Genomic DNA, 14088 nt, shown 5'->3' with positions numbered 1-14088 from the left:
TCTTTGTGAGTTTTTTAAATATATATATTTATTTATTTATGCATTTTATATATATGAGCGTTTTCCCTGCATGTATGTCTGTGAACCACATGTGCCCTGTGCCACAGAGGCCAGAAGAGGGCATCGGCTCTCGTGGAGCTGGAGTTATAGAGGGCTGTGAGCTGTTGTGTGGGTGCTGGGAATCAAACCTGGGTCCTCTGTGATTGCAGACATTGCTCTTACCAACCTCCACATCCCTACACACACACACACACACACACACACACACACACACTGAGACACCTCTCTATCCCTTGACCAGTTTGCTGAAATTGAACTTCTCTAGTACCTGGTAGAACTGACAATACATTTTTGCATTTTCTTAGGCAGATACTGCAGTAGTTACTTTTGTCATTTCTGGGAATGACCACTGCAACTGAGAGGAAGGAGGCTTCCTCTACCTCACACTTGCACGACGGTTGAGGCAGAGGTGGGGCCATTGGCAGATCAGGAAGCAGAGACCACTGGTCAGACCCAGGACAGATGCCAGCCTCTTGACCTATCAGTGTGTCCCTGCCTCTGCCAGGACCAACCAAGGACCAATGACCCTGCAGGAAGGCATTGCATATTCAAACATACCAGGCACCAAGTAGAAGATGGTAAAACCCACCTCCTTCAGAGCTACTATAAGACTGGCAGTGTGGCTCAGTGGTGGACCACTTTAGTATGACGTGACCTCAGTACAGTACGGGAGGAAAAGAAGAAAAAGGAAATTTACTGCATTTCATCAAGTCTAAGATGTCATTCCTATAAAATACAACACACCACCAGGAGAGACAATCCTAAGATCTCCTCAGTTAAACACATGTTTTTCAGGCATAAAATTTAAGACACATAAATCCAGAGATATCACATATGAAACTTCACACCCTACAAAATATGCTCTAATATAACCTTTGAAATTAGGGTCTCCGAATGTCAAAGAATTGGAAAGGAAACATGAGCAGTGACAGCTGGAAGCCACAGGGACCCAAGTCTGAGCCTTCCTAGGACTGAGTGTCCTTTCTCTGAAACATAGAAACATTGTCATAATGAGGGCCAAAGCCACCGGGTTCCTTGCAAGATGGCTGCACCCTGGTCTCTGCAGCCCACAGGCAAGAGTCCCTGGACCTTCATGACTTAGTATTTATGATTGCTGCCCTAAAAACACCGGGAAGAACCTAAAAACACCAAACATTCAGTAAATATTAGACATTATTATTTCCTCTAACACTAGTGTTCCTGGATTTAGTTAATTAATTTTATAGTTTACAAAGATATTTTTTAAAAATGTGTGTGTGTGTGTGTGTGTGTGTGTGTGCGCGCGCGCCACGTCTGTGCAAGTATCTGAGGAGGCCAAAAGGAGGGGTTGGATCCTTGGAGCTGGAGTTATAGATGGTTTGAGCTACCTGATGTGGGTGCTGGGAACTGAACTTGGGTTTTCTGGAAAAGCACCAAGCACTCTTAACTGCTGTGTGTTTTCTCCAGCCCTACAGAAATATTTGTGAGAATAATCTTACTCTGCTGTCCTGGGCACCCCTTGCCCTATACTGCAGGCAATATAGCTGTTTACCCCGCTGACTTTTTTTGGTATAGTCAATAAACTGTTCTTTTTTTTTTCTTTTTTGCAGTATTTTTAATTAATTAAAAGTGTTCCTGAGAACCTGAGTACTGGATTCAGTTATCTCTAGCTGTCCCTCTCCTAAATAAACTACTCTTTTTTTTTCTTAAAGATTTATTTATCTACTGTGTATACAGTGTATTATCTGCATGTATGCCTGCAGGTCAGAAGAGGGCACCAGATCTCACTACAGATGGTTGTGAACCACCATTTGGTTGCTGGGAATTGAACTCAGGACCTCTGGAAGAGTAGCCAGAGCTCTTAAACTCTGAGCCATCTCTCCAGCCCCCTAAGCTACTCTTAAAAAGAAAAAGAAAAAACTCTTATCCTAGTTTGTATCCATATAAAATATAACTTCTGCCCCTCAGCCATATCTCTAGTACTCCCCCTTAAAAAAAAATGCAATTTAAGGAAAAACTATTTGAAATGTTGAATTTCAAAAATAAAAAGGGCTCTTTCTCTGTCTCTCACTTAATTTTGGTGCAAAATGAACAGCAGTCAGCTCTGACCCAGTTACCTCTTGGGATTCTTTGTGTCTGCCTCGTCACGTGGTGATAAAATGTAAATATGACATGCTAAACAGTCAGTGCTTCTTTTTCCATTTCTAAGTGCTTCCTTGCAACTGTCTCACTCGCACATTTCCTGGGCATTCGATACTAGGCTTGACTCCAGCATTAGAGCTTAACAAAAATGAAATGTGCTTGTTTTTAGGTGGAATGCAAGATTACAACTACATCTGGGCCCAGTGTTTTGAACTTACATTGGAGCTGTCATGCTGTAAATACCCTCGAGAAGAAAAGCTACCAGTGTTTTGGAATGACAACAGAGCCTCTTTGATTGAATATATAAGACAGGTGCACCTAGGTTTGTGTCTAATACTATTTGTTAACGCACACAGCATGCAAAGAACCTTTGGGTTAAGCATGTTCAAAACCTCTTGGGAGGCTTGGGGCAGGACTTCGTTTTCAGTACCAGGACTAAGCATTTTTTTATCTGCAGTGTGTGAGCAGTGCTGTGCCCAGCTATTCCTAAGACTGGATGGTTCATGTTCAGTTGATTTGAGGGTGTGAAAGCCCAGAGTACCCCTAACTTTACACATTGAATGATATGAAAATCTGGCAAAAGAGCAGGAAAACAAGACAGTACTCTTGCAACATCTCCAATTAGAAGCCTAGTTTGAACCCCCTAGTTGAGCAGGTAAAGGTGCCTACACCACGCCTGGTGACCTGAGTTCAGCCTGGGAGCCCACAGGAAAGGAGGAGAGACTTGACTCCTGCAAAGTGTCCTCTGACCTCCACCTACTTATGCCATACCACAGGAGTGCCTCCACCAACCAACCAAATAAATAAATAAATAAATAAATAAATAAATCTACGCCGGGCGGTGGTGGCGCACGCCTTTAATCCCAGCACTCAGGAGGCAGAGGCAGGTGGATCTCCGAGTTCGAGGCCAACCTGGTCTACAAGAACTAGTTCCAGGACAGCCTCCAAAACAATACAGAGAAACCCTGTCTCGAAAAACCAAAAATAAATAAATAAATGAATAAGTAAATAATCTAAAAACATTTTAAATAAAACCAAAATAACATTCCAAACGTATTTATTGACTCTTCCTCCTTCCCCTCATGTAATTGCTCCGTTGGGTCCTCTGCTGTTGTTGTGACATCTCCGTTTTCATTGGCCTTTCCCTGTGGTCCTGTAATCATCTAACAGGTCCATCGCAGTTCTCCCAGTGTTGAACCTTTGGTGTTACTCTGAATTCTTTTTTGAAGTTCACCCTTCGTCAGTATTCTTGGGAAAGTGTGACAGAACGTGACATGTCCCTGTACCTCACTGCTCTCCCTGTAGACTCTTAATCTAGCTGTCCAGATGACTCAAAGAGAGCTTTGCCTGCCATGATAATAGGATATGACTGTGCAGGAGCTGTATAGCCCGATAAATACCACACAAGTTGTAGCTTAAGTATTGTTACTATTAATGCAGAAGTAATAATACAAGCCCATTTAATTATGTTGTATCAAGAATATTTGTCTGGCCGGGCGGTGGTAGTCCCAGCACTCGGGAGGCAGAGCCAGGGGGATCTCTGTGAGTTAGAGACCAGCCTGGTCTACAAGAGCTAGTTCCAGGACAGCCTCCAAAGCTACAGAGAAACCCTGTCTCGAAAAAAAAAGAAAAAAAAAATTGCCTGTCGCTGAGCTCACTTCACAGTACGTTTATTAGCATATCAACCCTGCCCCCTTGTGGTGTAAAACAAGAATGTCTTTTTCTGACTTGAAAAAAAAATAGAAAACTTTCAAATTACTGTGTGTTCCTACTTAGTAGAACGTCTTCGTCCCTATTAGGGCCCTGACTGACATCAAAGAGCACTTTTATTTGTAGGTGATGAGGGCAAGTGCCCCTTTAGTGGCACTCCCTGGTCTTCGTCACACTGTATTTATCCATTGATTCAGTTCACCACGTGCTAGGAGGCTCTGAGTCTGAGATGGTGACTCATCGGGAAGTCTCCGACCTGCCCTAGCTGGGACACAGAAGCCTCCTCTATAGCACAAGGGCTTGGCCTAGAGGGCCGGAGCCAGTGTGAACGCCACATGGTTTGGGTTATTCTCATTTTTGATCTTCCGTTTTGACGATAAGTGCCATAACTGAATAGCCAATAACCAGCGAGCATAAACTGTAAAGTAGCTCGACTGTGATTTACAGGGATCAAAATTACTCTTTTCTTTAATGCTGTTAAGACAGATGAATACTAGGAATATATTTCTTAAATCATTAAAGAGGAAATTTCTTCTGCATGCCATAAGAGGTTTCATTTACTTTAAAATTCTTAAATTTTATTATTACTGTGCAGGCCAGTGGACAGCTTTTTAGGGAGTCTCTTCTCTCTTCCCACTGTGGGAAGGATTGAACTCAGGTCTTCAGTTTTACCCATCAAGAAATTTACCCACAGAGCTATCTCACTGGCCCCAAATCTGGTATTTATATTTAACTTTCTTTTTGTCCTACAGGTGTAAAAGGTCAAGTGTTTGACCAGAGTGGAAATCCATTGCCGAATGTAATTGTGGAAGTCCAAGACAGAAAACACATCTGCCCATATCGAACCAACAAACTTGGAGAGTACTACCTGCTTCTTTTGCCAGGGTCCTACGTGATCAATGTAAGTGTGCAAGGCCAGCTATTGTGAAACATAGAGTGCACAGTGCTCACCTAGGACCACCCAAATTAAGGGGGAAATCTAACTGTGGGGATAGCAAGGCAGAAAGAAAAGATAACATCAGGCATGAGGTGATAGAAAAGAAATGGAGAGGTAGGAATGACAGGAACAAACTAGGAAGGAAAATCCTGTGTTTTCTTAACTGGCAGGTAATTCTTAATAGAAGCCAAGTACTATTTTTTTTTCATTTTTTCATGTACGAGTATGCGTGCCATGCACAGGTGCAGAGGTCAGAAGGCAGCTGGGGAAGGGGTGGCGGGGAGGGTCAGTTTGCTCCTTCCAGCTAACATTCCAGAGATGAAACGTGGGTTGTCGGGCTTGCAAGGCAAGCACTTTCACCTGGTGAACCATCTCATCAGCATGAGATGGCTAATCTAATAAACACCTGCAACCTCACTATTCAGACCAGGGGCAAGCCAAGGAGGCAAGGTGCCTTTCATGTAGCCCTGGCAGAGAGGCCAGGGCAGCAAAGGAGACACTGTATTGTCAGGATGAATGAGGGAGAACTCGGAAGACTGGCAAAGGAGTAATGGGAGCCCTCAGCGGCAGCGATGGTTGGAAAGGAACCCAGAGAAAAGAAGGAAGGAAACACCTGGCAATTTCACCCTGCCCCTCCCCCCTGGGGAAGGCAGAGAAGTACTAGCAAGCATCAGCATGGCAGGAGACCATGAATGAAAAGTCACAAGCTTTAGATTCAGTCCAGGGTGCTATTCTGAAAGTGACTCTCCCATTCCAACGAAAGTTGTCACTTCAAACTCTTCCTTGCCATTCCACAGCCACTGCTGGGCACCATGTTGGCTTAGGAGCTGGTAGCCCAACCTGGACTCTGACCGAAGCCTTGGTCCAGTATACATTTCATTGAACAGATGACAGAGTTCAGCAGCTACCAGAGCCGAAGCCCAAGTACGGTCTATCTCAGTCTGCCCCACAAGTTCTAGGGAAGGCTCTGCCAGCCACAGCATTGGCACTGCAGCGAGCCAACACTCAGTCCACAACACTCAATCAGGAGCTTATCCAGGTGCCAGCTGAGCCCCACAGCTCCAGGGACAGAGCTACCAGGTGGCTTCAGACCAACCGCTCACTGCCTGGTCTCCTCCCTAACCACAGCCTCGGGACCACAGCTGCAGATGCAAATGATCTCGGCGGTTTCTTAGGTGTAAAGTACATTCCCAAGTCTGTATGTGAAGGCTCACAGGCAGTACTGTACAGAATGGGAAAAGACTAAAGCAAAGGAGCCAATCAGCAGATTCAGGGACAGTCTTCAGAACTGGGAGAAAAGATTTACAAACCAATTAACTGCTAAGAGGTTGGTTTCTAGGATACAAAAAGGACTCAAAAGCCTTTAATCCCAGCACTCAGGAGGCAGAGGCAGGTGGATTCTCTGAATTCGTGGCCAACCTGGTCTACACAGTGAGTTCCAGGCCAGCCAGGACCTCAAAACACAAAGCAATCACAATCTAACTGAAGAGGCACAAGAACAAAGCTAGAAAAACTCGTTTTTTAGAGAAAGCAGTGGAGGGGCTCAGCAGTTCAGAAGACCCAGGCTGGAGTCCCAGAACCCACATGGCAGTTCACCACCATCTCTAACTCCAATTCTAGGAGATCTGATGCCATCTTCTGGTCTCCGTGAGCACTACTTGCAAGTGGTACATAGATAACATCAGGCAAAATAACCATGCATATTTAAAAACAAAGGCAGGGGTAGAATTGTACACTTAAATCAATGGCAAAGGGAATGGTGTCAGATTGGGATAAGAGTAGTTAAAATCTTGCTACCCATTAAGGATACTGAGTATAGGTGAGTATAGGCTTGGTACAAAGGAAATCATCTTTACCATGGCAGAATCAGCTGCCTGCTTCCTCCTTTCTCCTTACTCACCACCAGATGCTGGACCAGCCTGTGTTCTAGTTTCGTTTTGTAATTCTTGCTATCAGCAGACACTGGGCAAACTTATCCAGCAGTGGTGCCCCTCCCCCCACACACCCCCCACACCCCCCACACCCCTGAGCCCCCCCCTCACCCCTGAGGCCCGGCAGGCTGTCACCCACGGCACAAAGGCTACATGCTAGTGGTGGAGAACTGTGTCTTCAGCACGGCTCCACACGCATCTGAGATCACTCATGGGATGGTTTCTTGTTCCTTCTCAGGTTACAGTCCCTGGGCATGACCCGCACCTCACAAAGCTGACTATCCCAAGGAATTCCCAGACCCTCGGTGCTCTTAAAAAGGATTTCCACCTCCCGTTTCGAGTGCAACTGGATTCCATCCTCGTATCAGATCCTTCGTGCCCAATGGTTCCTCTGTATAAACTAAGGCCAAACCACACAGCTGCAACAAAGCCTACTTTGTATGTATTCCTCTTGACTCTTTTGCACATATTTTTCAAATAAAGTCAAATGTGAAACTCAAGCCCCATCACCACCTGGAATCAGGGATTGGTTACTCCAGGTGATGGCAACTGTCCCTCTTACGAGACTGCCATGGGATAAACACCACTGTTTTCCCTAAGGGGAAAACTGGATGTTTCCAAACCCAGCTGAGAGCAGCATCCGATGACAAAAGTGATCTTCAGTCTGGATGATTGGAGGTCACTGCCTAGCAAGTGCCGCCTACATGAAACTCCATCCTGAAATAGAACCAGAAATTTGCAAGAAACTTGAGAAGCAAAACAGACATCCCTAGAAGGAAAAAAAAAAAAAAAAGTTAATTTTGTATACAGAAAGGCCAATGGATCTGAGCAGCGATGATGAACACTTCCTGATCACCTACTATGTGTGACCATGCCATGAGTGCTCTTTGTGAAGAACTAACACCACGTAGAAGTGGCTCTCCCTAAAGGAAGAGATTCCTAGGTAACCGGACTGAGAGCACTGACTTTTCCAGTGTTCTAAGGAGAAGTGAGAGGAAATGGGCAAACATGCCTGAAGTGAAATGGCCTCTGTCTCCGGTGCCAATGTCCTTGCCTCCCTGCACCCGATGCCACAGTCCGACCAAGATGACACCTCGTATGTAATCCTAGCCTCATGCTGGAGTCCCAGATGCTCAGCAAGCTGCTCACTGGACACGCCCACTCGGATATGACCCGTATGAACTTGACCTCATCCTATTGACAGTTGAGATACCACGCGAAGGCTGGTCCTGCTTCGTGAGTCCCCGTTGACGCTTTCTTCGTTTTGGGTATCCAGCCAGTGAGTCACTGAAAGCTGCTGTGTTGATGCATCCTGTCCTCTCCACACGAGTGATTCCCCCTCACCGCTGACCCAGCGCCACCGTCTCTTGCTCATGGGTATCTCTTTGCCAGGTCCATCTTCCACACAGTACTGGAGGAGGGGGGCTGCCCAAAAGCCCTTCCGCTCCCTAAACACAAGGCGGTGCTCGCCGTCCCAGATCTGTGTGCCATTCTGATTGTGCCACATCTGTTTCCCACTCAGTAAAACTCCATTCCAAGTACCTTCTTCAACCAGGGAGACTTGCATTTCCTATTCCGTGAAATGCCGGGCGATCTGGGTCAAGGCCGCTCCTCTCGGACCCTTCAAATGAAGTGGTTGTCTTGGTTACTAGTTTACAGCACAGTGGTGCTAGCTACTTCATGCTGGCCTTCTCTAGTCTGGCATGGGCGCTTTGAGTCCAGGATCTACTTGTTGAAAAAGTTCACTCCGGTATCCTCAGAGCCTAGCACAAAACAGGAAATGAATGGGGTGGGGGAGGTGTTTCAGCAACCTGCTACAGACCTTTCCAGAACTGTAGGGATTTGAGCAGTTTTATGAAAATAAGTTTTACATTTGGCAACATCCAGCTCACTAGTGTACACACACACACACACACACACACAGAGAGAGAGAGGAGAGAGAGAGAGAGAGAGAGAGAGAGAGAGAGAGAGAGAGAGAGAGAGAGAGAGAGATTTTCATGGATACATCAAGGAAAACAATCCGAAGATAGATGGGGGTGAAGGCACTGGAAGGGTGGTGGGAGGGCGTTTGCTAGCTGTTAGACGCTCTTCAAACTACCTTCTAGACCACAAAAATGATTCTTACAATCAGTCTGAAGTCGAAGCGCCCCCCGTGGAAGTAAATTTATTCTAATTCATTGTGAGAATTAAAAGCTGGGTGCAGTGGTGCCGCCTTTAACCCCAGCACTCAGGAGGCAGAGACAGGTGGATCTCTGAACCCCAGGCCAGCTGGGCTACACAGGGAGAGACACTGTCTCAAAAATAGTTAAATAAGGATGAAGCTCAAACAGGAAAATCAGTAAGCTCTGGTGTGCAGGATTCTGAGTGCATTTTCCATGGGATTGCGTCATCTGGTTCTTTGGTCATAAGCCCTGCACAGCTGTGAAACCATTCCGGGCTTGGTACATGGTGAAGGCTTGAGACTCTAAAGAGCCGAAGAGATCCGTGGGCCCCTTGATGCCCTTTCTCGGTGCCAAACTTATTCTCTATTTTAATATCTGTAGCATTTGAAGTTTTTAACCACTTCTAAATTTGAAAAGAGCATGAATATCTTGATCATTTTACTTAAATAATCATTAGCTTATATCTTAATATTTCAGAAACTGGTTTGGGTATATTACCTTTAAAGTATAAATGTAAAGCCAGGTGTGGTGGCTGAGACAAGAAGACTGACACAAGTTCAAGACCAACCTGGACTATAAATGAGATCCATCTTAGGAAAACAAAAACAATAAAATTTGTAAGAGCAAACTTCATTTGCCATGGGGGGTGGGAGTGGGGTCTGAATTCTGACTGACCCTTTTCTAGGGTAGTTTTTAAAGGAAATGAGCTGTTTTCTGAATTGGCTCATGGGCCTAACAGCAAACTGGTTATTGAAATAACTTGCACATGGATGTGTCTTACTAGAGACTGGCCCCAGGGCTTTACACACATGGGGAAAGTGCTCTTCCACTGAGCCATAGCTACTTCTTTTATTACTTTTTGTTTTGACACAGGGTCTCACTAAATTGTGTAGGCTGGGCTTGGAACTCACCATACTCCAGGCTGGCTTTGAGTCTGCCTGCCTTAGCCTCCGAAGTAGCTGTTATAGTCTGGACCACTATGTACATCTTAAGGTAACATTACTTAGATCAGAAATCTGTATCAAAACCCAATGGAAAAATAAACTAAACAGGGTAAGGGGTGCAGCTCGGTGATAGTGTGCTTAGCATACACAAAGTCTTGGGTTCGATCTCCAGTAACTATCCCACCCTCAAAACAAAACATGAACGTGAAATTATTCTATGGTCTGGGTCCTCAAATCTCCACAACACCTGTCCCTGTGTCCTCTAACCTGTTGGATACTTTGAAGTTCAGATATACAATGTAACAAGGGTTACTTTGTATATCGGAACAGTGCAGGAGTCTAATGATGACGACACATGCTCCCCAGTGGTCCTGACTGTTGACACAGTGGTGGTAGACTACATTCTGGTGCTCCTCCGGGTTGAAAAAGCACAACTAATATTTGGTGAGTAACTATTTTGAAGGCAGAACACCGTATTAAAGGTGAGCTGCAAACTGAAAGACTGGTTAGCAAGAATCATGTCATTTTCAAGGAAACTCTTCACAAAGTGACCTAGCTCACTTGTGTGCCTATTCAAATTGAGATGGGTGAAATCCCAGCACCCAGGAGGCAGAAGCAGGTGGATCTCTTAAGGCCAGCCTGGTCTATAGAGTGAGTCCCAGGATAGACAGAGCTACATAATCGAGATCCTGTCTCAAAATAAGTAAATAAATAAGATAAATGAGTAGTGAAGGATGTTTAGAGAAACAATAAGTTGGTGCTTTGTTTTTCACTCAATAGACTGCCGAGCACAACAGAAATGGTTGGTCTACTCTATTCACTTCTCAGTGTCTTTCAAGAATCAATGCCATGCTCTGTTCCAGAAGCAAATTTTTACATGTAATTTGTCTCTCAAAATGGTGTATGCTAGCTCTACTTTCCAATGTATGAAGTCACACTGGGTGGAGAAGTATCTATTTCTAGGAAATGTGTACAAATCTGCATCACATGGGTATTCTCCTATTGCAATAGAAGTTTGACTCTCATTCTGTGAGGCAGCAACCTAGTGGTTGTTTATGAGCTCACTTCTGCCTTCCTACCGACCCGGGGGTGAGGCGGGGGTAATGGCTAGATTAGGTAAAGAACACTGTGTTCTGGACGCCTACACCATATTTCACCCCCCTGGGTTTGTTCTAGACTCTACATCACTAATAAGCACATGCTGTACTGTGTTACTCAGAGACCATTTTATCGTATTTTAGCATACAAGCCACCCCACAGCCTTTCGCAAGCGGCTTCTTGCTAGTTTTTTATTACAAGCTTCTTAGTGATTCTTCTCATTAAAAGAAGTAGCAAGATGCTCAGATTGAGCCAGGTGGTGGTGTCGAACATCTTTGATCCCAGCACTTAGGAAGCAGAGGAAGGCAGATCTCCGTGAGTTCGAGGCCAGCCTGGTCTACAGTGGGAGTTCCAGGACAGCTAGGATTACACAGAGAAACTATGTCTCAAAAAAAATAAAAATAAATATGCTCAGATTGTCTAAGACTGTAACATTGGCTGTGGAGGGGTCATGACTACCTCTGAGCTTATTAAATTTACATTATCTGTTTATCAATAAAGAATATTCATATAGTGAATGCTCTTTCCATTACTTTGTTTGCAAACATAACAAAATCTACAAACTAGAAAAGACTGCCATCAAATATACTGTAGGAGAGACCAAATTTAAGATCTTAAAAAAGAATGTTTCAACAGTATTCCCAAAAGTCCACATGGTCCTTCCAGGACAGTGTATGCTATTTGTGACATATTCCAAGTTAATTTGAATTGTGTGACTGTGTGTAGGCAAGAGTGTTTTCTGATCAAAACTAATTTGAGGCAAAGGGTGCAGGTCAGTGTGGAAATGCTTGCCAAGCTTGCACAAGGCCTGGATTCACTCTCCAACATCATAGAAACGAAACACTTTTGGGAGATTCACAGTAACATAATAAAGGATTTGAGAAGTCATGCAGGAGAGAAACCGACTTCCCAAGTACACTTAGCCATGGAACCATTTCGAGTAAATCACAAGCCTAGTATAATCTTAGATTTCCAAACACATTTTGAGGAATCAAAAAAAAAAATTGTCCTGAGTAGCAAGTTTTATTGGCTCTCCCCAGTCCTTTTGTTGAGACACACAGCATAGTTGTGAACAAGAAATTTGCTTCCAGAAGGATCTGGGGCACTTAAGGGTCCTAACCTCATCTATAAAAATCTTGCTAATTGGGCCAGGCAGTGGTGGCGCCAGCCTTTACTCCCAGCACTCAGGAGGTCTGCAGGTGGATCTCTGAGTTCGAGGCCAGCATGGTCAACAGAGTGAGGGAAGCCAGGGCTACAGGAAAAAAAACTCACATGCTGGTGATTTTTTGGTCAGACAGTAGAAATCAGGTCATTGCCACTATTGAAACATCCATTACAAATCCACCTCACAGAGGACAAAGCAGTTCTAAGATGAACTAGTCTTTAAATTTTTTATTACATTTGTACATACACAATGCATGTCCACACTCTATGGTGCACATGTGGAGGTCAGAGGGCAACCTGCAGACGTCAGTTCTCTCCTTCCACCAAGTGAGTTCCGGGATTAAACAGTCTGAGGCTTAGCTTTCCCTAATAAGCCAGCCCTATGCTAGAATTTAAAAACAGGTGTAAATGGAGTTAATTGGTCTAGATAATAAAAAGCGGGGAGTCAGATATAGAGGGAAATGCTGAGAGATCAGAGAGAAGGTACAAGCCACAATACACTGTACACCTCCTTAGCATCTCAGCAGACAAGGGAGTGATTTCCTGTTTCTCCCCACTTATATCCTGTTTCTGCCCAGCTTCGTCACTTCCTGTGTGTCTATACAGACCTCCAGACCTCTATGGTTAGCTAGTGGCAAGCTCCATTCTCTGACCCCGAGACAGGCTTTGTGTAAGAAAGATATCACCATAATTAGGTGTAAGAGAAAGCCAGAAAAAAAATCAAACTATAAATGGTTTCTGGATAGTAGAACTGTTTCTTCCATTTCTTTCATGAGTGTGAGGGCTGAATTCTCTCCAGCACTGAAACCCCAGCCTCCAAATTTTCCCTGTTGCTTTTGTAATGGGGAAAAAAATGCAACTCATTAACTATGTCAAAATAAAAGCACCAACTTTATTGTGTCCAACAATAAAGAATTGTTGTTTGCAGTTTTTTCAGTGAAATTGGGCTAATTCTTTGCACTGCCAGCCAGCAACTTCTCTTCCTGAGCTATTCCAGTAGCAATTAGAAGTCTACCGCTAATGGGTGCTTGAGCTCAGCCCTCCTGACATGCTGCTTCCAAGTCATAGTTCCATGCTAACTCTGGAAAACTTTTTATTTAAAAAAATAAATAAAAGTCGCTGGACATTGGTGGCACACGCCTTTAATCCCAGCACTTGGGAGGCAGAGGCAGGCGGATCTTTGTGAGTTCGAGGACTGCCTGGTCTCCAGAGATAGGCTCCAAAGTTCAAAGATACACAGAGAAACCCTGTCTCAAAAACCAAAAAAAAAAAAAAAAAGTCCGTAAATGGGAAGGGGAATATATAAAGGGTGTGGAGGAATCTTTTCTATGTTACAATTCTGACCTGAGTCTTAAAAGACCAGTCTTCACAGAACTTTTTAGGGAGGGATAATTTTTATACCAACAGTATTTTTTCATATTTTAAGTTGTCTTCAGCAGGGCGTTGGTGGCTCACACCTTGAGGCAGGCGGATCTCTGAGTTTGAGGCCAGCCTGGTCTACAAAGTGAGTTCCAGTACAGCCCCCAAAGCAACAACAGAGAAACCCTGTCTCGAAAAACAAACAAAAAAAAAAAGTCTTCTTTGTAATTTGGGAGAAAAAAAGTCTGCATAGCTGTTTTCATTGCCTGTCAACATCCTGGATGTCCAATTGCAGGCACAATGCACTTCATCTCATAGCTTGAGGAAGAAGGGAACAGAAGGAAGCAACCATCTACCAGGGAGAGAAAACACAAAGGGACCTGTGACCACCTTGTCCTGTGACCATGAATTTGAGCAGACAGGATCAGGGCTTCCTAGCTGGGTCCTGGAAATGGCTAGTCACAAATGAGTCCTAAAGAATCCTGTTTAGATAGATAGATAGATAGATAGATAGATAGATAGATAGATAGATAGATAGATAGATAGATATAGATAAAAAGAATCCTGTTAAGCTGATGTCTATTCCAGGTGGCTGTGCCAGG

The 14088-nt window shown here is 44.3% G+C and overlaps 1 protein-coding gene across 1 annotated transcript in view; it reads left to right on the top strand.

Moving 5' to 3' along the window:
• Cpm (carboxypeptidase M) overlaps nt 1–11556 on the top strand; it is a 58332-nt gene extending 46776 nt beyond the window's left edge. The window contains exons 6-8 of the mRNA XM_035450620.1: nt 2351–2503; nt 4644–4792; nt 6998–11556. Coding sequence (XP_035306511.1) covers nt 2351–2503; nt 4644–4792; nt 6998–7240 — 545 coding nt within the window. The 3' untranslated portion in view covers nt 7241–11556. The remainder of the gene's footprint in view (nt 1–2350; nt 2504–4643; nt 4793–6997) is intronic.
• Nucleotides 11557–14088: the final 2532 nt, after the last annotated feature.

This window comes from Cricetulus griseus (genome assembly GCF_003668045.3).
Source record: "Cricetulus griseus strain 17A/GY chromosome 1 unlocalized genomic scaffold, alternate assembly CriGri-PICRH-1.0 chr1_0, whole genome shotgun sequence".
Taxonomy (NCBI): Eukaryota; Metazoa; Chordata; class Mammalia; order Rodentia; family Cricetidae; genus Cricetulus; species Cricetulus griseus.
Note: the sequence above shows the minus strand (reverse complement) of the source record. Positions and strands in the feature narration are given on the sequence as shown.